The sequence below is a fragment of the Tasmannia lanceolata genome, unplaced genomic scaffold (genome assembly GCF_043159265.1).
Source record: "Tasmannia lanceolata isolate RefF3 unplaced genomic scaffold, GAP_Taslan_0.1 ptg000019l, whole genome shotgun sequence".
NCBI lineage: Eukaryota > Viridiplantae > Streptophyta > Magnoliopsida > Canellales > Winteraceae > Tasmannia > Tasmannia lanceolata.
The window spans coordinates 11,241,839-11,266,028 of NW_027518696.1; the positions used below are offsets into that span (position 1 = coordinate 11,241,839).

At 46.7% G+C, this 24,190-nt stretch overlaps 3 protein-coding genes across 3 annotated transcripts; all 3 read right to left on the reverse strand.

The window, feature by feature from the left end:
- Positions 1–884: 884 nt before the first annotated feature.
- LOC143852299 (uncharacterized) lies at positions 885–1,631 on the reverse strand. Its single transcript, XM_077361697.1, has one exon. The coding sequence runs from the start codon at positions 1,629–1,631 to the stop codon at positions 885–887; it is 747 nt and encodes a 248-aa protein (XP_077217812.1).
- Positions 1,632–20,848: 19,217 nt separating this feature from the next.
- On the reverse strand, positions 20,849–21,262 carry LOC143852300 (uncharacterized). The gene has a single exon (XM_077361698.1). The coding sequence runs from the start codon at positions 21,260–21,262 to the stop codon at positions 20,849–20,851; it is 414 nt and encodes a 137-aa protein (XP_077217813.1).
- A 1,831-nt stretch (positions 21,263–23,093) lies between these two features.
- LOC143852827 (histone H1-like) lies at positions 23,094–24,027 on the reverse strand. Its single transcript, XM_077362442.1, has 2 exons — positions 23,842–24,027; positions 23,094–23,751 (listed from the first exon to the last, which is right to left on the reverse strand). The coding sequence occupies exons 1-2, from the start codon at positions 23,953–23,955 to the stop codon at positions 23,305–23,307; spliced, it is 561 nt and encodes a 186-aa protein (XP_077218557.1). The 5' UTR covers positions 23,956–24,027; the 3' UTR covers positions 23,094–23,304.
- Between the last annotated feature and the right edge of the window lie 163 nt (positions 24,028–24,190).

Sequence of the window (24,190 nt, forward strand, 5' to 3'; positions counted from 1 at the left end):
TGGCTAGCATTGCAGCTCTATATTCTGCTTCGGTGGATGAGAGTGCTACAGTAGGTTGTTTCTTGCTTGCCCAAGATACAACTCATGTGCCCAAACTGAAACAGAATCCCGACGTTGAGCGACGTGTAGATGGATCCCCGGCCCAATCTGCATCGCAATAGCCTGAAAGTTTTATTGAAATTCCACATTTATAAAAGACTCCTTCATTGACTGTTCCCTTTTCATATCTTAAGACGTGCTTGACAGCTTCCATATGAGATTTCCTTGGATTTTGCATGAATTGACTCACAATTCCCACAGCATAAGCCAAATCTGGACGAGTAATTGTCAAATATATGAGACTACCAACAATCTCCCTGTACAACCGAGGATCATCAATGAGTGCTCCTTCATCTTTTGTCAAGTTGTGATTCACTTCTAATGGTGTTGGCATTGGATTGGAATCCAACATTCCAAACTTCTCAAGTAACTCCAGAGCAAATTTCTTTTAATGCCATGATCATTCTGCACTACTTCAATTCCAAGGAAAAATTGAAGTTCTCCCAAGTCTTTCATCTCAAAGCTTTGGAAGAGATCATTCTTTACTTTCTCAACCATACCAGAATTACTCCCCATAATAATGAGATCATCAACATATATGGCACATATTGTTAATGATTGTGGAGAGTTGTTGATAAATATGCAGGAGTCAGCATGTGAGGCAATAAATCCATGAAAGTAAAAGAATTCTCTAACCTTGGCAAACCAGGCTCTTGGAGCTTGCTTTAGCCCATATAGTGCCTTTGTGAGTTTGCACACATAATTTGGCTTTTCAAGATCTTTGAATCCTTCTACTTGATCCATATAGATCTCTTTGTCAATTTCTCCATATAAGAATGCATTTTTCACGTCCATTTGGTGTAGTTGTAGCAGTTGAAATTCCTGCCATTGTTGGTAGATGGTCGAGATTGGTTGCTGTTTGGATTCCTAAATCCCTGAAACTTTGCCTTTCGTCGAGGCTTTCCACGAGCATTAGTGAATAATGCTTCGTTAGAATGCTCATACCTTTCAGGTTTGCTCTCCAGTTTAAGTCTTTCAAGCAGGGCTTCTTCTTGAAGAAGGAGGCTCACTGCCTCATTCATGGATGGCTTCTCCTTCTGAATTAACACTCGCATAGCATCAAATTCTGTTCTTAGATTTTCTGATATGATGGCAGCGCGAGTGTTATTCTCCATCTTGATGCCGATGCCCTCCAATTGATCACATATGTCTTTGACCTTGCGAGAGAATACATCAATGGAGTCTTCTCCTTGTTTGCTGGCTCGTAATTCAGCTTCCAAAAAGAATTTTCTCGCTCCACTTGCCTGTTCGTGCATGATGGCCAAGCTATCCCAGGCTTCTTTTGCTGAATCTAACTCTCTCACATATGAGAGCATGTCAGATCCACAAGAGATTTGGATTGCATGAAGTGCCTTGCCGTTGTTCTTTTTCCATGCATTTAAGCCAGGTTGATTTCCTTCGGGCCTGACATCAGATCCATCAACAATATCCCACAGACCTTGTCCTTGCAAATAGCTCTTCAACCACACTTTCCAATCAGCATAGTTCTTCTCTGTAAGAACTTCAGGTACAATTGCACTCGATGATGACATTGTGAAACAAGAACTTTTGCAACTTGAGAACAATTTGTATTCCTTGCTGCCTTCCCTCTTTCACAGCCAACCAAGCTTTGATACCATGTAAATAATTAAAAGAGAGTGCAAGACAGCAACCAAATAGATTGTCTTTCTTTGATACTTAATGATCTGAACTTACATACGACTGAATTTAAATAAGAAAAGAAGGCTAACTCCTTCCAACAAATAAGCAACTAAAAGAAAATGCTCCCTACAGATAAGCCACAACGGCACTACTAGCAATTTAAAAGATAATGCTAAATAACTGCTCCCCCAGTATCTCAACCACACTGAGTCTTGAGATTGACTGAATAACTAACCCACTAAGCAATATTTTCGTAACAGGTTCGCTCCTCAATGTACCAAACAATACCCTTTGGCCTCATGCTAGGATGACGAGTGCAGTTTCACGAGAGCCCAGAGCATGCGTGGAAATGCATTTTAATTTTATCCATCTTATCAAAGGAAGGGGCCTGAAACCAAATGTGTTCTCGGCCCACGGATGCAAGTGAAAGAACAAAATAAATCATTTTTATGTAAGAAAACTGGGCTTTACGTCCAACAAATGAGCAGTTTGGATCACCTATGACTACTTTTTGAATCAAACTACAACTTAAGATCGGATACTGTGGAGCCCAATAATGGCCCATCATGGCAATGGCCACATGGACATGTGGGCTATGACTACTCTTGTCCATAAGGGTGAGAAAATCAACATACCGAAACTTCCACTAAAATTAATAGTATTTTTTTGGTTTTTTTCTTAATAGAAAATGATAATATGAAGAAGGGATTTGCTAGAGACCATCGCACAAGGCATTTCACAATCTTTGCGGAAAGGCTGTTGCGTGAGAGTGCAGCCACCTCATATGAATTAAATGAATAAGACAAAATATGAGCCTATGTGGCTGCACTCCCATGCAACAACCGTTCCACGAAATGCCTTGTGTGATGGTCCGTAGCAAATCCCCATGAAGAAATGAACATAGTTAGCAAAACCTAGAGTTCTTTAAAATAAAATACTTAACACTTTGATTTTTCAAAAATCTAGTAAAATAGCTGCAAGCTTCAAAGGTTTGATGAAAAAAAAAATCATTCAATTTGGGTTTCAGATAAATTTTTGGGAAAAAGAAAAAAATTTATGTCTTTCACTAAATGGACAACATAATTCCAAATATTAGGCTTGTAAAAAAACATGAAAGATTTTTTTAAAATTAAAAGTAATTTGTGTCATCTTTTTGACTTCCACATTATAAAAATTTATTGATTTTCTTATAACAACCATTCTCTGCCCCTCCTGGACCAAATTCCTGGCTCCCTCCCTGATGGATGCCTCTCCTGAGTTGACTCAGCCACACATAATGTAATAGCGATGTTAATTGAGTTAGGTAGTGATGGCGTCTGAATCCGGGTCTGCGATCGCGCGGTTGGTAGAGGGCCTCCGCGGGGTCTGCAATCACAAACAAAGGGGGTCAAGGGGTCCGGGGTGGGTCCCGGACGACCACTTCGACACCCAAGTCAGATCCTTCGACCAATCAATATAAAGGACAGCGAGAGGAGGAGGGGGTTTGATCAGGGTTACCAGGACCAAAGCATACGTTCTTTTCTGGGTGTGCGAATGAGTGGGTCGGAGGGGACTAGCAGGGAGAGTAGGATTAAATTCCTAGCCTCCTCTGTTGTTGCCTCGCCTCTTTTCCTGGTTGTTCTGCGGGAGCTTGAGAAAATGATGTCTTTTGAAAGCGTGAATCCCTCTCTTCTTCCCTTCCCTCCATTTTAAAGGAAGGCGCGTGGACCTCTTCATCATTATGGAGAAAAAACCTTCTTTTGCAGGATTGGGCTGTTCTCCTGCTCTGCCGGCGCGCGTGGCTTTGCCGGATAATTCCTTCCATAACTTGTGATGATGAGGTCTGGACGGCGAGAGAGCGGCACGTGTCGTGATCGCATGGTCTTGCCGTTTCCCATCGCCTTCTCTATGAATGTTAGGCTGTATGAGTGTATGGGCAACACGTGGCGAGATCTGAGAGCAGCGCCGTTTTTATGTCCTATCATAACACCCCCTTACTCCTTTGGGCCATTGAATGGGCCAAGGGAGTAACGTTTTGGTCGAGTGACGTCACGGTGAGGGCATTTATGGTGGCATCTGATTCCGATGAGACGTGCCGTTTTATCCGGTGGCCATCTCCGGGAAGTGGTAGCGTCATTATGTGGGTTGCCTTGTTTCGAGATGTGGGATTTTTCTTCCTTGAGTTTTAAAAAAGGAAGACTACCCCAGCGTTCTGTCATGGCTTCTCTCCCCCTCTTTTTCTCTGAGGTGGGTGCTTCTCTGCACCGTTTCTTAACAACATGTCTGGTTCCCCTTCGCGAGTTAGGGGCAAGGCCTGTCTTTTCCAGGAATCGTCGAGTGACCCCGACTTGTCTTCTGATTCGGAGGAGGACCTTGCGGCCCGTGGGAAGAGGGCTAGGAGGGACTCGAACCCTTCCTCGGGCTTTCCCCCCCTTCGCCTTTCCCCCTTGCCTAGGGAGGACAAGTTGTCTCGGTCCCGTGTCGCCAGGGAGTGGTCTTTTTTCTCCCGAGCCTATTACCAGGGAATGGAACTGCGTGGCCGTGTTTTGAGGATGGGTAAGGAAATCGAGGACTTGAAGCGGGAGAACGAGGCTCTGCAGAAAAAGGTTTGCTTCCTCAATGAGCAGCTGTTTGAATATGAGGTGGACCCCCTGCTGGAGAGCTCCTGGGAAGAGGAGGGAAACCCTTCGGGAGAGGAGTCTTCTTCCGATTAGTCTGAGTCCTTTCCTGTTTTTCTGCGCATTTTTTTTTCTTTCCCCTTTGCTATCGGGGATTTTGGGGTCTACGTGCCCTGTGCTCTGTTTCTTATTTCCCTTTCTTTTGTAGGCCTGTGGGCCAGGAGGATGTGAATGAACGATCTTTATGAGTTTGTGCCGTGTCTCTTTGTGTTGCTTTTTTCATCTGTTTGTCATGAATTATCTTTGTTGCGAGGGATTGAGACGTTTTGTTCGGACCTGTGCGGGATTCCGAGCCTTTCCCTAGCGCGTTTAATTTCCTTCGCCTGTTGTGTTCGTGTGTCGCGGTCTCGTGCCGGGGCCCCGGGCCTGGGCGCGCGTTTTTCCTCTGGTGGGATTGAGGTCGGTCCTCTTTGCATGGTTTCCCACCTCCAGACCCTTCTCTTTCATTAGGTGGGGACGGGTTGGGAGTGATTTGTGACGATGAGGTTTGGGCGGCGAGGAGGTGACACGTGTCGAATTCGCACGGTCTTGCCGTTTTCCATCGCCTTTCTTTATGAATGTTAGGCTGTATGAGTGTATGGGCGACACGTGGCGAGATCTGAGAGCAGCGTCGTTTTTATGTGGTGCTGGCTGGTCATCCAATGGGAAACGGACACGCGTAGGGCGAGTCGCTTCGTTTTCCTACCCAAGGGTCTTCCATAGGGCTTATAAGGGGTGAGTCCTTCTGCTTTTTATGCAGATTGCTTTTTTCGTTCCTTTTTCCTTCTTTGCTCTCTTTTGGCCCTTCTTCGGGCTCGTCAGAGATGTCGTCGTCTTTCCAGGGTCTCTCTATAAGTGGCGAGGGGAGATTCGCTATTGAGGGGAGTCCTCCCAGTAGCCCCGAGTCAAATCCTGACGGGTTGGGGCCTCAGCAAACGATTCCTGAGAGGAACCCGCTTCCAGGGTTTCCCCCACGCTCTCATCTTCCTCCTCTTTACGAGAGGGAGTCCCATGAAGCTTTTGTTCATCGCCACCGCTCGTTCTTCTCTCATGTCCATCGTAGGGAAATGGAGGTCTGTAGCCGGATGATCGACATGGATCGAGAGATAGCAGCCTTGTGCGCGGAGAATGATTTGCTGAGGAACAAGTTGAGGTGGCTAAATGACCAGGCCCGATTTGCTGAGCATTCTCGTTGGGGGAGTTCTTCGGAGGAGGAGCATAGTGATAAGGAGCTTTCTGAAGCGGAAAATTCTTTCAGTGGGTAGTCATTTTAAGCTGGAGCGAGTCGGTTGAGGGGGATTTTGGAGGGGCTTTTTCCCTTTTTTCTCTTTTTTTTTATTTTTTTATTTTCTTTCTTTATTGGGGGCCGGGCCTGCGTGCCCTTATTTTTTTTTGTCTTCACCCTCCTCCCCCCTTTTTGCAGGCCCGTGGGCCAGAGGGGAATAGTTATGAATGGCTCTTTTTTGTATTTACGGCTTGTACCTTATGTTTTCTTTCCCTTTGCATAGTAGCCGTAATATTTCGAGCGGAGCGGTAGAAATAAGACCGGGCCTTTGCCATGCGACCCGAGCTCTTTTCGCCGTGTTCGGTATTTTTTCATCCGGTGGTATTGTATGCCGGGCCCTTATGATGGGCCCCGAGCCTTTTCCGACCGTACGTGGTATTTTTCTTCTTGTGGCGTTGTATAACGGGCCCTTGTGATGGCTCCCGAGCCTTTTTGGGGATTTTGTTCTTTGTCTGGTTCCTTTGTCTTCCTCGGGTGAAGCGGGCCTTCTTCTGCAGCGATTTTTCTACGTGTTGCTCTTCACCATCTTCCTTCTGGTTTTTCCTCGTTTGTCTGCCCTGGTGAGTTCTGTGCTTTTTATTCCGTCCGACGTTTCATTATTTTATGATGTCTGTCGCAACCGGTTCTCGGAGTCCATCTTTCGAGTCAGTAGAAGTAGTGGAGAGGGCTCCGCCAAGGAAAAGGAGGCGGTTGGTAAAGGGCGGGGGCGGTGACTCTCGAGATGTACAGCTGCCTAGGGAGTTGGAGGATAGCTCCGGGGTTTCTGGATCGTTGTCGGGGGCCGCACCCTTGGAATCTCCTGCTCGAGTTTCTTCCACTCGTGAGGCGGAGATTAGGGACATTCGATCTGGTGCCGTTATCCGGCCTGGTCGGGTGACGTGTTATAGGAGTACCTTGGAAAAAGGGGCAGCGGAGAAGATTAGGAGGGAGTTTCACATTCCCGATGATTATGGGATTAGGGTTCCTTCCTCTGCGGAGGGGGTGTGTGAGGGTATCACGGAGGAAGAAGTAGCTTTCTATGTGGAGGCTTTCCGGGCAGGGATTAGGTTCCCGTTATTGGGTATTATAGTAGAGGCCCTCGAGTTTTACCGGGTGGCCCCCTCCCAATTGTCGCCTAATAGTTGGTGTACTCTCTTGGCCTTTATGGCCAAGGCGGGTCTTCATAAGATTCAGCCTACCCTCCCTCTGCTCCGAGGTTGCGTTGCCCTTAGCCCGTTGGTGAAGGGGGAGGACAGCTGGTTGTATCTGACCCAGCGTCCTCAGGTGAAAATTGCGGCGAACTTGCCTTCTTCCATTAAGAAGTGGAAGGAGGAGTATGTGTTCATCATTCCTCCGTCGAACGCTGGTTGGGGCTTTCCTCGTTCTTGGAGGCGCTCCGTTGAGTGGCGAAGGAAGTCCCTCCCCGACGAGTCCGATTGTAGTAAGTTTGACTTGGGGAAGCTCGCCTCTGGGGAGGCTATTGATGTTTCCGAGTTTAGATGGGAGAGGGGTCTGAGGAGGCTCGGTTTGCTTGGAGCTATGGAGAGGAGGTCCCGCTGTACGGGCGAGGGAACGGGGGAGAGTTCTGCCAGTCATCGCGGTGAGCCTTTTTCCCTGGGTTTGTCCACATGCGCCTTAGGCATATATTTTTTGAGTTTTTTCTTTGCTCTGAGTGGTTGTTGTTCTTCTGTTTTTGGCAGCAGGTATGTCTTCTTCTGGTGATGCTGGCGGGGGGAAGGGGGTCGTGGTGGCGACGAAGGGTCTGGCGAGCCGTAAGAAGATTCCCTCTGATTTCATGCCTGCAGCCAGGTTGGATCGGTCGCAGACTAGGCTTCCCGTATCCGCGCCATCTAGCTCCTCTGGTCGATCGGTCGGAGAAAAGGGTACGACCAGGTCTCCTCTCCGGGATTTGGAGCCTTCTGCCAAGAGGGTTGCCTCTTCTGGCGCTAAGCAGGGGGGAGCCGGCCGTGCGGTGCCTCCACCTGCATTTACGGAGGACGTGCCGAGTCATCTGGAAGGGGCGGTTATGACCAAGCTGCTTTTGGAGTGGACGGAGCTTTCTCCGCAGTGCTCTCGGATGCCGGGAGAACTGTTTAAACCCGACTGGAGGATTGGCGTTGAGGACAGCGTCCTTGGGAATCCTCGGGTTGCGGTGGAGCTAGGGGTGACGACCGCTCCTCCCGGCGATGAGGCTGAGTTAGAAGGCATCGATCGCAGGGCCTTGGGGGCACAATATTTTCAGTCGACGTCCCGCATAAGTACCGGGTGGCCGGTTTTCCTGCTCGTGCTTTTCCCTTTTTGTTGCCTTTGAGACCTAAGTAGGAATTTCCTAATGGTATGCTTTTTGCAGTCTCAAAGTTATGCTAGGAAGATGGTGCAGTACCTGTTCGAGGATGAGTCTGAAATAGGTGCTTTTGAGGAGCGAGTCCGGAAGCTGAGTGAGGACTTGGAGAAGGCCCGGGCGGAAAAGGTGGCGCTTGATGATGTTGTTGCTCAACTTCGGATAGACCTCCGAACAACCATGGATGGGAGAAGCCGTGCGGAGGATAAGTTGGCTGTGGATCGACGAGCGCATGCCAAGGAGCTGGCGAAGGTGCGGGAGGAATGGCGCGACTCCGAGGAGTTTCTCAAGGCCGCCTCTTTGTTCAGCGTGGACATTGAGATAGATGCCTTTGCTGAATGCCGGCGGCGCGTTCGCCAGGTTGACCCTACCTTCCCTCTCGAGAAGTTGGTGCACGAGGCCGAGGAAGGCACTCCGGAGGATCTTTTGCAGGCGCCGATGAATACACCGACACCGGTCGAGGAACCGGTGGTTGCCTTGGAAGCTCCCGTGGTTATTGAACCCTCTGCAGGGGCCCAGTGAGGCTCGGGCGCCTTGGGGTCTTGCCCCTTCTTCATAGTTCTTGTTTAACATGCTTGGTCTGTAATAACTCTCGAATTCTCTTTCTTTTCTCGTTCTCCTTTTTCTTATATACAATGTGCCTTAGGCCACTTGAGCCTTTTGGTGTTGAATTTCAATTTGATTGGCAAGAATGTTTCTAGTGCACCCCGTGGGGCGTCTTGTTTGTGGAAGGACTATCTTCCCCTCGATTGATCAGTTCGGGGTTAATGGGTCCTGCCTGCCCTTAAAGGGGAGGTCTTTTTTTCATGGGGAGCGTTTTAGGGTATTTTCGGGGGGATCGGCCCCGATGCTACCTCTGTCTCACTCCCTGTCTTTTTTTTCATGGGGAGCGTTTTAGGGTATTTTCGGGGTGGTCGACCCTGATGCTACCTCTGTCTCACTCCCTGTCTTTCTTTGGGCCCTTTATTTATCATGGGCCGGAAAGTGGAGATGCACATCGCTCAGGTAGAAACGCTACTCCATTTGATTTGTAAAAGGGGAAAACACAGCTTTGCTTCTAGAAACCACAAAAAAGGAAACAAACAAAACACTCGTCATATCTTAAAAGAAAAACACGGACCTTACCCTACCTTCTTACTGGTAAAATTCTCGGAGGTTATCCATGCTCCAACTTTGAGGGACTGGGGTCCCATCGAGGCGCTCTAGCTGATAGGCCCCGGGGCGGAGTGCTCGAACGATTCTGTAGGGCCCTTCCCATTTTGGCGCGAATTTCCCGGTGTTGCGGGGGTCGGATACCTCCGCCGGTCGTAGTACTAGGTCTCCGGGTTTTACTGTGCGCTTTCTCACTCGGGCGTTGTAGTATCGTGCTACCCTTTGCTGGTAGGAGGCGGTTCGGAGGAGGGCTCGCTCTCTTTTTTTGAGCACGAGGTCGAGAGTGTTCCGAAGGAGCTCAAAATTTCCTTGTTCGTCATAATTCTCCGTGCGGAAGCTGGAGAGGCCGATTTCTAGCGGAATGACCGCTTCGGCCCCGAAGGTTAAGCTAAAGGGGGATTCCCCAGTTGCGGTCCGTGGCGTCGTTCGGTAGGCTCAGAGGACGCTAGGGAGTGCCTCTACCCAGTTCTTCCCAGCTTCTCCCAGTCGCTTCTTGAGGCTCTGGAGCAAGATCATGTTAGTCACCTCCACCTGCCTGTTGGCCTGTGGGTATGCTACGGAGGCGAAACGGTGTTCGATGCTTAGGTTATCGCAGAATCGGCCGAATTCAGCACTTGCGAACTGGGGTCCGTTGTCCGTTACGAGTATCCTTGGAATGCCGAAGCGGCAGACCACGTCATGATAGAAAAACTTCTCCGTTGCTTTTGAATTGGGCTTTGCTACGGCTTTAACTTCGACCCACTTGGTGAAGTAGTCGATGGCGACGTACAACATTGTGTGCCCTCCGGGGGCTTTTGGGAATGGCCCGAGCAGGTCCATGCCCCACATGGCGAAAGGCAGGGGTCCTGCCATCGCAGTGTATGGGGTGGCCGGTTGTCGGGGGGTGGTTGCATACCTCTGGCACGGGCTGCATTTCTTGACGAATTCCTTGGCGTCCCTGAGGATCGTAGGCCAAAAGTAGCCATGCCTTACGATTTTCTGAGTTAGGATCCTGCCGCCTCCGTGGTCTCCGCAGATCCCTTTGTGTACCTCCTATAGTGCATACTCCGATTCGGAGGGTACAAGGCAACGGAGGTACGGCCATGTATGACCGCTTGTACAACCTGGGTCTGTGGACCACGTAGTGGGCGGCTCTTGCGGTTAGACGTCGGGCTTCCAGCTTGTCCTCGGGTAGTATCCCATCTTTTAGGTATCGCATGATGGGATTCATCCAGTTTGGTCCTGGCGGAATTTCAAAGATTTGCACCTCATCGATGCTGGGGTGGGACAGTATTTCCGTGAGCACGGTGCCGAAGTCATGGGTTTCTTCGGAGGCCATTTTTGACAATGCGTCCGCTCGGTTGTTCATGTCTTGTGGTACCTGCAGGATCTCAATTTCTCCCATTCTCTGTAGCTTTTCTTTTACCTTCTGGAGGTATCGCTTCATCCTGGGGCCCTTAGCTTCGTATGCCCCGTTCACTTGATTAACGACGAGCTGTGAATCGCTACACACTTTTAACTTTTCTGCACCGAGTTCTGTGGCTAGGCTTAGCTCTGCTAGTAAGGCCTCGTATTCAGCCTCGTTGTTGGAGGCTTTGAAATCTAGCCGGATGACGTATTCCAGTGTGAATCCTTCGGGGCTGTGGAGGACCACTCCTGCCCCGTGCCTCATTTTACCTACCGAGCCATCGACGTGTAGGGTCCAGTTAATCTTGCCGCTTTGCTCCGCTGAGTCTGGCCTCATGTCCTCGTGAGTCGTCTGTTCGGTGGGGCCTCTGGCATTTTCCAACATTGCTGGTTCCGTGGCAGGGGCTGTGGACTCCACTATGAAGTCGGCGAGGGCCTGGGATTTGATGGCCGACCTCGATCGGACCTGTATGTCGAACTCTCCCAACTCGACGGCCCAACTTACCATCCTGCCCGAGATCTCTGGTTTTTGCAGAATTCTTCTCAGGGGCTGGTCAGTAAGAAGCACTATGGGGTGGGCCTGGAAGTAGGGGCGGAGTTTCCGGGCGGCGCTGACGACTGCGAGGGCGAATTTCTCTATGTTTAAATATCGGACCTCCGCACCGTGGAGAGTCTTGCTGACATAATACACCGGATATTCCTTCTTATCGTTTTGCTTGGCCAATACCGCACTCACCGCCGTAGGGCTGATGGCCAGATACAAAAATAGTTTTTCCCCTAGCTCAGGCTTGGCGAGTACGGGCGGTGTCTGGAGGTACTGTTTCAAGGCGTCGAAGGCTTCTTGGTAGGCCGGGGTCCATTTGAATTCCCGTATGTTTTTTAGCTGCTTGAAGAACGGCTGACATTTCTCCGCCGATTTGGGCATGAAACGGCCGAGGGCGGTGATTCGTCCTGCGAGCCTCCGCACCTCTACGGCTGTTGTCGGGGGCTCCATGTCCAGGATGGGCTGTATTGTTTCAGGGTTGGCCTCGATGCCTCTCTGGCTAACCATGAACCCTAAGAACTTCCCAGAAGTCACCCCGAAGGCGCATTTTGCGGAGTTCAGCTTCATCCGGGCTCGTCGCAGGATGTCAAAGGTTTCTTGAAGGTCGGAGATGTGTTTGGAGGCTTCCAAGCTCTTACCTGCATGTCATCGACGTACACCTCCACGTTCCTTCCGATCTGGTCCCGGAATAGCTTGTTTACGAGCCGTTGGTATGTGGCCCCCGCATTTTTTAATCCGAAGGGCATGATGGTGTAACAGTAGACGCCTTGATCGGTAATGAATGCTGTTTTTGGGATGTCTGGTTCGTGCATTTTCACTTGATTGTAACCCGAGAAGGCATCCAAGAAGGTGAGGAGCTCGTGTCCGGATGTGGCGTCGATGAGCTGGTCTATGCGCGGGAGGGGTAGGGGTCCTTTGGGCAGGCCCGGTTTAGGTCTGTAAAGTCTATGCAGACCCGCCAGCCCCCACTAGCTTTTTTTACCATGACCACATTCGACAGCCACTCGGGGTACTGGATCTCTCTGATGAATCCGGCTTGTAGCAGTTTCTCCACTTCGGCTTTTATGTGAGTTTGGCGTTCTACCGCGAAGTTCCTCTTCTTTTGTCGGACGAGTTTGAGGGTTGGGTTCACGTTTAACCTGTGAACGGCCAATTCCTTGGGTATCCCGGGCATGTCCTTAGCGAACCATGCGAATACGTCTTTGTTGGCTCTGAGGAAGTCGATCATTTGTTCTCGCAAGGTGCCTTTCAGCAGGGAACTGATCCGGACTTATCTTTCCGGCTGATCTTGGGCTATGGGGATGGAGTCTAGCTCCTCGGCGGGCTCTCCTCTGATTGTGCGGGCCCGCTGCCGGGGGTCTTCACTATCGATCGTGAAGTTCTCGGCCGGGGCGTTAGTTCCTCTTAGGCTTGCTGCGTAGCACTGGCGTGTTATCGTCTGCTGCCCCCGGACTTCCCCTACTCCGGTTGGAGTGGGGAATTTCATCTTAAGGTGGGGGTGGAGACTACTGCTCCCAAGTCTCTTAGAGCGGGTCGCCCTATGATGGCGCTGTAAGTGAAAGGTATATCCACAACCGTGAAGGTGGTCAGGATGGTCTTTTGGAGGGGGTACGTCCCAAAGGTCACGGGTAAGTCGATTTTGCCATTGACCCGTACTGACGCCCCGGAGAACCCGTAGATGGAATACTCTGCGGGTCCTAGCCTCTCTTTGCCAAGTTTCATTTCTTCGAAGGTTCGGAGGTGTAATACGTTGACGGAGCTTCCTGTGTCAACCAGAATCTTTCCTATGTCGAAGTTGGCGACGACTAGCCTGACGACCAGTGCATCGTCGTGCGGGACTTGTAGTCCGTTGAGGTCTTCGTGGGAGAAAGTGATGATCTGGTCTTCATGGAGAGGATCCGTCCGAGCCTTTTTGGAAGGCATTTCCATGGAAAACACCCGCTCTGCATACGCCCGTCGACCGGCTGTCGTCGGCCCTCCCGCCGCCGGCCCGCCCGTGATGATATTGATTTTTCCTATAATGGTAGGCGGCTGTTCGCGGGCCTGCGGTTGTTCGGGGGGCTCTTCTTTCCTGGGGCGCTGGTGGCGGCGTGTGTCGTGTCTGCTCGGGATCGTCGTCTGCTTCGAGAGCGATGCCTGCTCGGGGATCGGTGTCGGCTTGTGGATCGGCGACGACTGCTGGACCGGCACCTACTGTGTGACTGATGCCTGCCTCTGGGTTCGTCGGGCGGATGTTGGACCTCGCGCAAGTTTTTGCCAGGGCTCCTGAGATATTGATTTAGGTGCCCTTCCTCGGCCAGCTTTTCCAGCTGGAGGCGAAGGTGGAAACAATGGTCAGTTTCGTGGCCGTGGTCCCCGTGGAATTCACAGAACTTTTTGGCGGACCGCTTCTTTGGGTCCGTGGCCATTCTCTTGGGGGGGTTAGGAGACCCTGATCTCTAATAGCTAGCAGGACATGGGAGAGGGGAACCTTTAGTGGCGCGCTTCCCAGTCTTTCGAAGACGGGGATGGGGTTCCGGCTCGCCTGTTTTTCCTCGGCGCGTGGCCTCATGATCTTTCGGCCGTCGTTGCTTTTTCTTTCATCGGAGCCGGCTTGTACCCGTTCTCGGGCGCAGGCTTCTTTTGCTCGTACGAACTTGTCAGCCTTTGATTCAAGTTCCTGCAGGTCCCGTGGTGGCTTGAGGGTAAGATGCAGCTTGAGATTCGGGGCGGTGGTGGCATGCTTCAGTGTGGCGACCGCTATTTGGATGTCCATGTTAGAAAGCTAGGCCAATTCGGCGTTGAATTTTAACATGAAATCTCTTAGGGTCTCGTTTCTTCCTTGTCAGAGGGCTAAGAGGGCGTCCGCTGGATTGTGGCGGAGGCGGTTGTTGGCGAACCTTGCGCTGAACTTCCTTTCGAATTCGTGGAAGGATGCGATGGAGTCGGACTCCAATCTCATGTACCAGTCGTTAGCAGTTTTTCTCAACAGGGAGGCAAAGGCTCTACACATAAATCCGTCCGATGCGCCCCTGAGCGTCATTACCCTTTTGAAAGTTTGGAGGAATTCGAGGGGGTCTGTGCTTCCGTCGTACAGACCGAAACGGGAGAGGTCTATTCCTGCTTCTGCTGGGGTTTTTAAGACCTCCGAGGTGAATGGGGATGCCGTTTCCCTCTCCCATTTGTCGAGGATGCCGTGAACGTCGGGCTTTTTCATTTCCAATTTTACCTCTCAGATTTGCCTTTGCAGGTCGGCTATCGGATCCATACTGGGGGATTGCGCTGAGGTTGCTACCTCTTCCGCCCGAGCTGGGAGTGGTCCCTGGAAATGAGCAGCCCGAGCGGGGGGAGAGTGGCTTAGCGTAGCTTGCTTTTCGTCGTCTAGTTTGTGTCCCCTAGTTGTGGGGGGCAAAGGGCTATTTGCCCAGGGGGACGGCGTCCGGAGGACCGGTGCTCGTCATCGCCGGGGATGACGCTCCTCCGGCTGTTCCTCGTCACCTTCGTCGTAGGCTTCCGTCTGGTCCTGCGTTGCCAGGGGTCTCCCTGGGGCGGAAGGTTCTGGCGGAGGCAAGCGCTGGAGCAGTTCTCGGCAGAGTTCGTTGAACATTTCTATGGTGGGGACCATCTGCAGTGTGCTGGAGGAGGGCTGGTGTCGGCCCAAGAGCGGTGAGTTGGGCTCCCTGGAGCTTGAGGTGTGGGTTTGTGCGCGTTGAGCCTGACTCCTGGTCATTACCCATATTTCTTGTTGTTGGGTGTGATTTTTCATCGCCATAAGGCGTTCAGTACTCGACGAGTCCCACGGATGGCGCCAATATGATGGCGTCTGAATCCGGTTCTGCGATTGCGCGGTAGGTAGAGGGCCTCCGCGGGGTCTGCAATCACAAACAAAGGGGGTCAAGGGGTCCGGGGTGGGTCCCGGACGACCACTTCGACACCCAAGTCAGATCCTTCGACCAATCAATATAAAGGACAGCGAGAGGAGGAGGGGGTTTGATCAGGGTTACCAGGACCAAAGCGCACGTTCTTTTCTGGGTGTGCGGATGAGTGGGTCGGAGAGGACTAGCAGGGAGAGTAGGATTAAATTCCTAGCCTCCTCTGTTGTTGCCTCGCCTCTTTTTCTGGTTGTTCTGCAGGAGCTTGATAAAAGGATGTCTTTTGAAAGCGTGAATCCCTCTCTTCTTCCCTTCCCTCCCTTTTAAAGGAAGGCGCGCGGACTTCTTCATCATTATGGAGAAAAAACCTTCCTTTGCAGGATTGGGCTGTTCTCCTGCTCCGCCGGCGCGCGTGGCTTTGCCGGATAATTCCTTCCATAACTTGTGATGATGAGGTCTGGACGGCGAGAGAGCGACACATGTCGTGATCGCATGGTCTTGCTGTTTCTCAACGCCTTTCTTCATGATGTTTAGGCTTTGTTGGTGCATGGACGACATGTGGCGAGATCTGAGAGTAGCGCCGTATTTGTGTCCTATCAGGTAGTGTCACTCAAGAGCAAATTGATTCGATGGTCTATATAGCCGTTACTTCCTAAGGTCAATTGTTGTTTGAAATGATAGTAGGCAACTGGAGACACCAACAAAATCTTTTCAATGAGAATGTGAAAACAAACCACAGACAGTTATGGGGACTTTTGTCATAGCTTTATTATGGTAGGTATGCTTAAGCCTGTTCAGACTAGTAGTGGGGTTTTGGGGAAACCTAGCTAGGTATATAGAATCTTTAAACTGAAACAGTAGAGGGCCGCAAAAGTTATACAAAATGCTCTGAATCAAATAGATTATTGGAAATTTCTCTCTCTCTCCCAACTAACTTAGAAAATGTAGTTGTAACAAAAAACAATAAATTTACAGGCAGTAAAGGCCCTCCTTTTTGACTTTCCACCATATAAACATCCAATGAATTTAGGACTTATAGAACTTCGAAGGAAGATAAAAACAAAAGCAAAAAGGAAAGCATTGTACTTTTCCTTGAATGGGAGCATTGATGGCTAAGCTAAAGATAGTTTCAGAAAACTGTTGTGGTTTGAAAAAGAAAGAATATTACTACAACTGTTTTTGTTGGCATCTCACTGTTGTTGCAATACCTTTTTAGGTTGGTGGCATTTTTCTCAATTGATTTAAGTTGCAACGTGATCCCATCACAGAACCTAATTTGTTAGCAAGTCACTATATCGTGAATGTGGTGCACTGTATTTTGCCTAACTCTTTTTTTCTTTTTTTGATAGGTAAGCTGGGGTTTGGCAGGACCCCTACACAAAATCTGGATGATATGGAGTCATCGGATCAGGGAATATCTAATGTAGAAAGTTGGTTCATTTTAACTTACTTTCCAACAAAAAGTTGGGATCTCTCAGTCGATGCCATTATTGTACCATGACATATTCGATAGTGGGGCACACCATATGAAGTCTCCCATCACTGGACTAGGACATGTTCTCTTTTTTCTTGGGGAGGGGGGATTAATTTACCCGGGATAGGTTCTCCTCTATACCCTTTCCAGAGTAAATGAATCCCCCAGGAGGACATGCCTACTAAGGTTGTTGTCCATGGTGATAGAAATTCATAGATAAGCTTTTCCAAGGATTAGTTACCTTGCTTGGATAATTTTACTATAAATAAACCTTGGGATTTGTTAACTAACCAACTTCTCCAAAAGCTTAAGAGAAAGGCGTCCGACCATCGCATGTGGATTTTTGTTATCCGGGAAGTTTGAACTCGAGACCTTGGCTCTGATACAATGTTAACTAACCAACTTCTCCAAAAGCTTAAGCTGTTAGAGAAAGGCGTTATTTATCTTTTATACTTTAACAGGATTGGGTACTCTTCTTCATTATTAATTAAAATGGGAGGGGAAAATTCGAATGAAACGCGGTATTGGTTCAAAAAAGGTACTCAAATAGTCGGTCAAATAAATGGAAATGCAAAAAATACGTTCAACAAATAGAACGGGTTTAGTATGTTTTGGTTTTAAAAGAAAAAAAACTGATTTAAATTCGGTTGTATCATGAATATGGGTCTCAATATCTGTAAAACCAAAATCTTAAAAATAACATTAATTTTAAAATTAAAATTATAAAAAACTTATATGACTTGTAGATTAAAGACAAATATCAAGTTTTACCCATCCCGGGGGCAATTTTTTTTTTTTTTTTTTTTGAAACGGTGAGATTTTATTAGAAGACCAAGATCATGACCAAGATAGTCGAGAGAATGAAAAGTGCAAGAATAAGAGAAAAAACTCAACCAAGATTACAGATCTCAAGAGAGTAAAAAAACAAAATTCTTTAACGCAGATCTAGACAATCCCACTTGAGCTAGTCAGTCCATCTCTCCATTCGCCTATCTCCTTGCATAGTGGAATTGGATTAAGTGACCACCCACTTGGTCGAGGATCTCATCAATGAACTTTGAGAAGCTCTCTCATTCAGCCATCAGATAGTATTGAGGGGATATCTCTCCACTATAAGGTTGTCCAAATCTCTGCCCACCATTCAATCTTAGGCCCTGAAGCACTGCTCTCATTTTTGTCTCATTGGAAACCGATTCGCCCAGAGAAGGCCCACTTGGTGGCGGTAATTTTGTTATTTCTAAAATTTAGTGGGGTAAAAGTTGAAAAGTCTGCTAAAAATGCATTTAATATGTCTAATTTTTTTTTTGAAAGTTTAATTAATTAATTAATTAATTTTAAATGGTGCAATTTTTTTTATATTTTTATTTTTTTTGAATGTTAAAAAAATTACAGTTTTTATTTTTTGCTTTAAATATTTTTAAATGGAGTATTAAGCGGGCAGCAAAGCAAGATGTATAAAATAAAGTTCTGCTAACTCTCGACTTCTTGATAGCATATACTACCCGGTAGGGTTGTTCTTGAAGTGAACATAGCATAACATATCCAATGTTATCCGTCATGCTTTTCCCACAGGAAACAGCCCCAATGTGTTAATACACTTGACTTCACAGATACTATATTCAAGCTTGAGCAATTAGGGGTGCAACTTGGGTTGGGTTAGGGTTGGGAAAAGCCAACCCAATTTAATTTTGGGTTGGGAGGCCTTGGCAACCCGATCCGACCCAAACCCTGACCTCCGTCCTCTAATTTTACCTCTTCTGTTTGAGTTATTGCATTTTTTTTTTCTTTTGGCCAGAGGTGAACCCGAACCCCACTCGATTTTGGGTTAGATGGGTTGGGTTCGGGTTGAGAGATTTAGAGGCTGGTAGGGTTAGGTTTGACCATCCTCAACCCGAGGCTCGGGTTGGGTTGGGATGGGTTAGAGTTGAGGGAATGCTATCTTGGTTTGGGTTAGGGTTGGCCTCAACCCGATCCGGTTGGCCTCAACCTGATCCAACCCGACCCGAGTTGCACCCCTATTTCCCTCGCGGGAATCCCACGAGCTTTGATGGAAATTTTGTTATTCATTACTGGCGAAACAAGCAAGTACTCTCAAAAGGAATCCCAACACATGCCTCTCGCTCAGCATATCACGTGCCTGCCAACCAAACCTTTCCTCTACAATCTCATAAAAAAAAAGCTGTACTTTCATCAGTAAAACCCTCCTAACCACAATATGTCGAACAACAGTCAAAGTGTCAAACTCAAACAACCCCTCTTTCAAAGTTCCCTCAAACTTCAAGTGGAACCAATTACCATTAACAAAATATCCATATGTAAAGCTCTCATGGTTCTACTCTTTTTTCTTGTAGCACCCTTGAGGCTCACCCTCAAATAAAAAATTGGATTATGAATCAGAGTCTCGTGCCCTCACTGTGTTAAATGGGTTCCATTATCAAACACACATCCTTTTTATGTATTTAAAGTTGGAATCAAAGCTATGTCCTCAAGGTCAAAGTACAGGGCCCCTTTGTCCATTGCGCTAGATGTCCAACCATTTAGGCCTTCTATCACTAAAAATAACTCTCTTTTTTACCTCAATTCTAGTAGGGTCCTGAGTTGGGGCTGCCTGTATGGGACTGGGTAGGACCCAACCTGGGACAGGTTTAAAAGGCCTTGCCTAACGTGTTTCATTAGCTCTGGAACTTTTGGCATATTGGTAAGGTACCTAACAAATTCCTTTTTTTACATTTTTGGTAGGCAAAATTAAGATCAATCCTGCTACCTAAGTGGTATTTCAATATAATATTAGATGCATATAGTGTTATGTGCAAATAAGATTAAATTTACATTTGCAAATATGAACCGATTTAATTGGTATCCAAAGTAGGGGTGCAACTTGGATCGGGCTCAACCCGAACTCGATGTGTTGAACTCGATTTTGGCTGGGTTGGGTTGGCATTTCCTCGAGTTGGGTAGGGAAAAGCCAACCCGAATTAATTTCGGGTTGGGTTAGGGTTGAGGCTTTGGCAAATAGACCCGACCCGAACCCAAGCTCCGTCCTCTAATTTTATCTTGATTTTCTTTAGGTTATTGTATTTTTCTGTTTGGCCCTCGGTGATCCTGAACCCAACCCAGCAACCCGAATCAATGCTGGGTTAGATGGGTTGGGTTAGGGTTGAGAGATTTAGAGGTGGGTTGGGTTAGGGTTGACCATCCTCAACCCGAGGCGACCCGACTTGCACCCCCAATCCAAAGTCTGAACAATCCTCAAATACCTACATTAGTCTTTGATGGACCCTTCCTAAACGAAAAAAGGAAGGGGAAAAAACAAAGTGAAATGAAAGAGACAGAAAGATATGATTTGGCATTGAACCGATTGCTTGCAAAATAAAATCAAATAAATAGTGGCATGGGACTTGTTGCTTGCAATAATCAAATCAATATGGTGTGGTCGTGGGAAGAGATCCCTCAGATTTAATATTTGAGGATAATATGGTCATTTAAGCAATATTTTGATCAATCAGAATAAAGTAAAATAATAAGGGTGATTTAGGTGTCTCAGTCATGAAATAGCCTGAAACTCATGCTAGTCCTCTTCCCATTCACAAAATGCAGGCTTGTACCGACAAAACAGCCAAAAAATAATTGGGACATGTACACCACTTCTCTCACAAGAAAAAAAAAACAGTAAAATCAAAATAGAAAAATAAAATAGGTAAATGATATATTCATCCATGTTTTTAGTTGGGACAGCCACAGTGTAAAAGAGTAGTTATAAATACACTATAGTGGGCTGTCCCAAGTAACAAAAAGGGGCGAACATATTACATATCACTTCCCATAAAAAAAAAAAAAAAGGAGGGGGTTTTGCTAAGGGCAGTCGTTAAGCTGCACTGGGAACATGTTTTTATACACATTTTGTCACTGTTTTAAGATTTGGGCAGTGCTAAGTCCATTTATCACTCCCCTTAAGATTTTTATCAACCTCTGAAGGCTTTTTTGTTGGAAATAAGTGTGAAAACATGTTCCCAATGCACCTTAACAAATGCCCTAAGGGCACTATAGTTAGCAAAACCTTAAAATAAAAGGGAGGAAAACATGTTCCCAGACCATGAAATCTAGTTGTGTGAAGTTTATGGGACTCTTAGAAGAGTCACCAGTAGTCCTCTAATATGGTTATTTGGAAAAAACCATATTAATTTCCAAAACCATTACAAATACTTATTAGAGGTAGATGATGCTAACTTTCTATCAAATAAAAATTAAGATCTCTAAGCTCCAAAAATACCCAAAGAGGTTGAAAAGAGGAGTAAGAAGAAGAGAAACAAAAGTAATTAGCAACAAATTTATGGGATAATCAAAACCCAAAACTTCAATTTACAATTATTAAAACTAAAAAACACATCAATGAGCCCTAAAAGCCCCAAAAACAGCAAAAACAACAAAAGCTAGAGATGCAACAGCCCCACCTTTTTTATTTACTGCCTCAAAATGATATCACCACCACCAATCTTCACACCTTCAGAACCCATCAACTTACCCTGGGCCACAAGGGACTTGTAAATCTGAACAATCATCTTCTCATCGTATTCTTTCAAAGACCCATTACCGTACCCGATGGACCGCCCAAAATCCGATCCATATGAGAACCCAGTGGAATTAGCAAAACCCAGCATCATTTTCACATACGCGTCTCTAAGTCGGACGAAGAGTTTCTTGGCATAGCCAAGGCGCAGGTAACGGAGCCTAGGCGTGACCCGGATCCGCCAAAACCTTCTCGAACGGTTCGGACCCCCCATCCGGGCCAGCTCGACCCGCTTCCTTCTAGGCCTCCCGGGTCTAATTAGTCGCTCGTATTTTTTCCTCTTCCAATATCCTCTCAGCCCTTCCATTTTCACTTCTTTGAAGAATAGCTACTAGAAGGGTGTTATTTAAAGGAGGAGAGGGGAGGGGGTGTATATAAGAAAAAGAGGGGGTGATTGTTTTTTAATATATTCATTCATGTTCAATTAATAAGGGGCGGGGCCCGCATTGTCATGTGTCTCACGGGCCTCCTAACTTCGTTATACGCATTTATGAGTGATGGATGTGATGCCGATGAATGGTGGCCGTCGATTTCGATTGACCTTTATTTTCATTATAAATGGAAAAGATGGATGGGAGTAGGGAGTTGGGGATAGCGAGTTATAATGACGGGTGTGGGTTGGATTGTTCGCAGCCGTTGGATGATGTTGAGATGTGATGGCATGGATTCCTGTTGTCTCATGAGGTGGTGGAGAATGGAGATGCACTGTGGCTAGGTGTGCAGCTTTGGCTCGGGTTGGGTTGGTATTTCCTTGGGTTGGGCTGCGTTAGGGTTAGGGTTAGGGTTAGGGTAAGAGTTGAGGCCTTAGCAACCCATCCGACCCCAAACTTGACATACGTCCTCTAATTTTATTTTGATTTTCATTGGGTTATTGTATTTTTATGCTTGACTAAGGTGAAACCGAACCAACCCATCTCCACACAATCCGATTTGGGTTAGTGTTGACCATACTCAACCCGAGGCTCGGATTGGTTGGGTTGGGCTTGAGGGAATGCTATATCCGGTTAGGTTAGGGTTGGCCTCAATCCGATCCAACCCGACCTGAGTTGCACACCTAAATGTGGCTCCATAACCACGACATAGTGGGTGCCACCTTTGATTGATCTAAAGCGCTCATTTACTAATCTTTGATTTGGATCTCTTATGACTGCATAATCACTCTCAACACTCGATCATAACATCCAGTAATGTTTATTGCATGCGAACCGTTGCTTATATGTAATCCAGCAAAAATTACATGAATATTACAAGTGTTGTAAGGCACCATTTAAAGAACGGTTGGATGAACACAGTTGATACCAAGCTGTTTGCAAGAAAATCAGTAGATTTTTGAAGTCTAAAGTAGTGTCACGCACTCACCCGTAAGGTGGATCCTACGTTTGTTGGTACAAGCTATGGGCTGCAATGGCCAGTTGTTTGCTTCCCCTCTCCTGCCGCACAACCTGCTACTTCATGACCTGGGGAACCTGACCCCATAGGCTACGAGCGGGAGAGTTGTAATGGGGAGTTATAGAGCATTCCTAGGTTGACCTGGCAAAATCGACCCGTGCCCGCGGGTCGACCCAACCCGCGGGCATAATGCCATTATTTCCCAAAATAATTGCATTCCATTTTTCACCATTTACCAAATTTCAGATTTCGGTCTAAAATTTCAATAATTTGGTTCTAAAATTTCAGTTAAATGCCATTATTTATTTATTTTAAAAAAAGTGTTACAAAATTTCGGCCAAAATTTCAGAATTTGGCACAGAAATTTGAGAATAAAAAATTCAGTCCGGAATTTTGAACCAAATTACAAAATTTCAGACCGAAATTTCGGTTTCCAGTGGGGTCCGAAACGGTTACCGAAACCGAAATTTCAAACCATGGTCAGGGCATTATGACTTGGTGGCTTGAAAACAACATAAAAAAATTCAATTCCAAAATCATTGAAATCCTTGTTAACAAAACAAGTACAAGAGCATCATCATCCCCACAAATCATACAACAAATCAACAAAAATCCGAAATTAAAACTGTAAACCCACACAAATAAAATTTCAAAACATCTCCACCCTCTCAAATCCATGCCTTCCTGTAAACGAATCAACAAACAACTCAAAATAAAAAATTGAAATCCCACACGTCCACAAACAGAGATAGAAGAAGGAAATCAAATCCAGTCATTTCATTAAAACCCTAAAAAGAGAACCATTTACAACATAGAAAAAAAAAACCTAAACCCAACAACACTATCATAACAAACCAACAATCCCAACAACAATAACAAAAAGAAGAAAACCCCTATTTACAAAAAGAGAACATCAATCTCATGTACCACCACACCACCTCTAAACCTAACATCAAATTCTCAAACCCTAGTTTTCTTAGAAGCAGGCTTCGAACCCTTAATAGACTTGGGCACTTTTTTAGGAGTCGAAACCTTTTTCTTCAACGCAATCGGAGTCGAAACCTTACTCAATCTCTTCATTTTAGGCTTTTCCTTAACACCGACAGATTTTTTCACCTTCTTAACATCAACCTTTTTAGGGCTCATTACCTTCTTACTATCCTTCTCTTTTTTCTTCTCTTTCACCTCAACAGACACCTTCTTAACCTTCTCAGAAGCAGAAATCTTGTAAGAGTTCTTAACCTTCACAAGTTTCTCAGATTTCATAAATTTTTTCAACTGGATTGATAAAATCTTCTTGAAATTGGGTGGGAGTTCTTTCTTGTATTTCTCTTCCATGAATTTGGCTATTGCTGGTTGGCTCGAACCCGTTCGATCTTTCAAAGAAGAAATAGCTTCAGTAATCATCTGAAAAAAAACAGAGAGAAAGATAAGAAAAGAAACCCAAAAAGGGAATTATAAAAATAGATAAAGGTAAAATGGGGAAGGAAGAAAAACCTGGAAGTATGGAGGATGGATTGCTGAAGGGAGCTTCGTGGGCTTGGAATTGGGCTTCTTTTGCGAAGTGGACTTGGGCTTGGGCTTGACATTGGGAACTGGATCTTTAGCCATTGAAGGAGAAAGGATAATCTTCTTTTTCTTCTTTTGGGAACGGAAAGACAGAGCAAATGGTTGGAAATTTCTGACAACGGACTGTTTGTATTTATAGGGTGAAGAAACTGTTTGCAACGTGGACATTTGTTATTGGGTGTTTTGAATTGTTGCGGATTGAGGTGAATGAGGTATTTTTGACCTTTGGATTTGAAAATAATCGGACGGTTGTTTTGTTTTCTGAGTGTGAAAGAAA

Coding starts and splice junctions, on each gene's coding strand:
- LOC143852299 (XM_077361697.1), bottom strand. CDS start 1,631: ATGTCATCATCGAGTGCAATTGTACCTGAAGTTCTTACAGAGAAGAAC.
- LOC143852300 (XM_077361698.1), bottom strand. CDS start 21,262: ATGGAAGGGCTGAGAGGATATTGGAAGAGGAAAAAATACGAGCGACTA.
- LOC143852827 (XM_077362442.1), bottom strand. CDS start 23,955: ATGGCTAAAGATCCAGTTCCCAATGTCAAGCCCAAGCCCAAGTCCACT. Junction 23,752..23,841: donor TCCATCCTCCATACTTCCAG/GTTTTTCTTCCT, acceptor GTTTTTTTTCAG/ATGATTACTGAAGCTATTTC.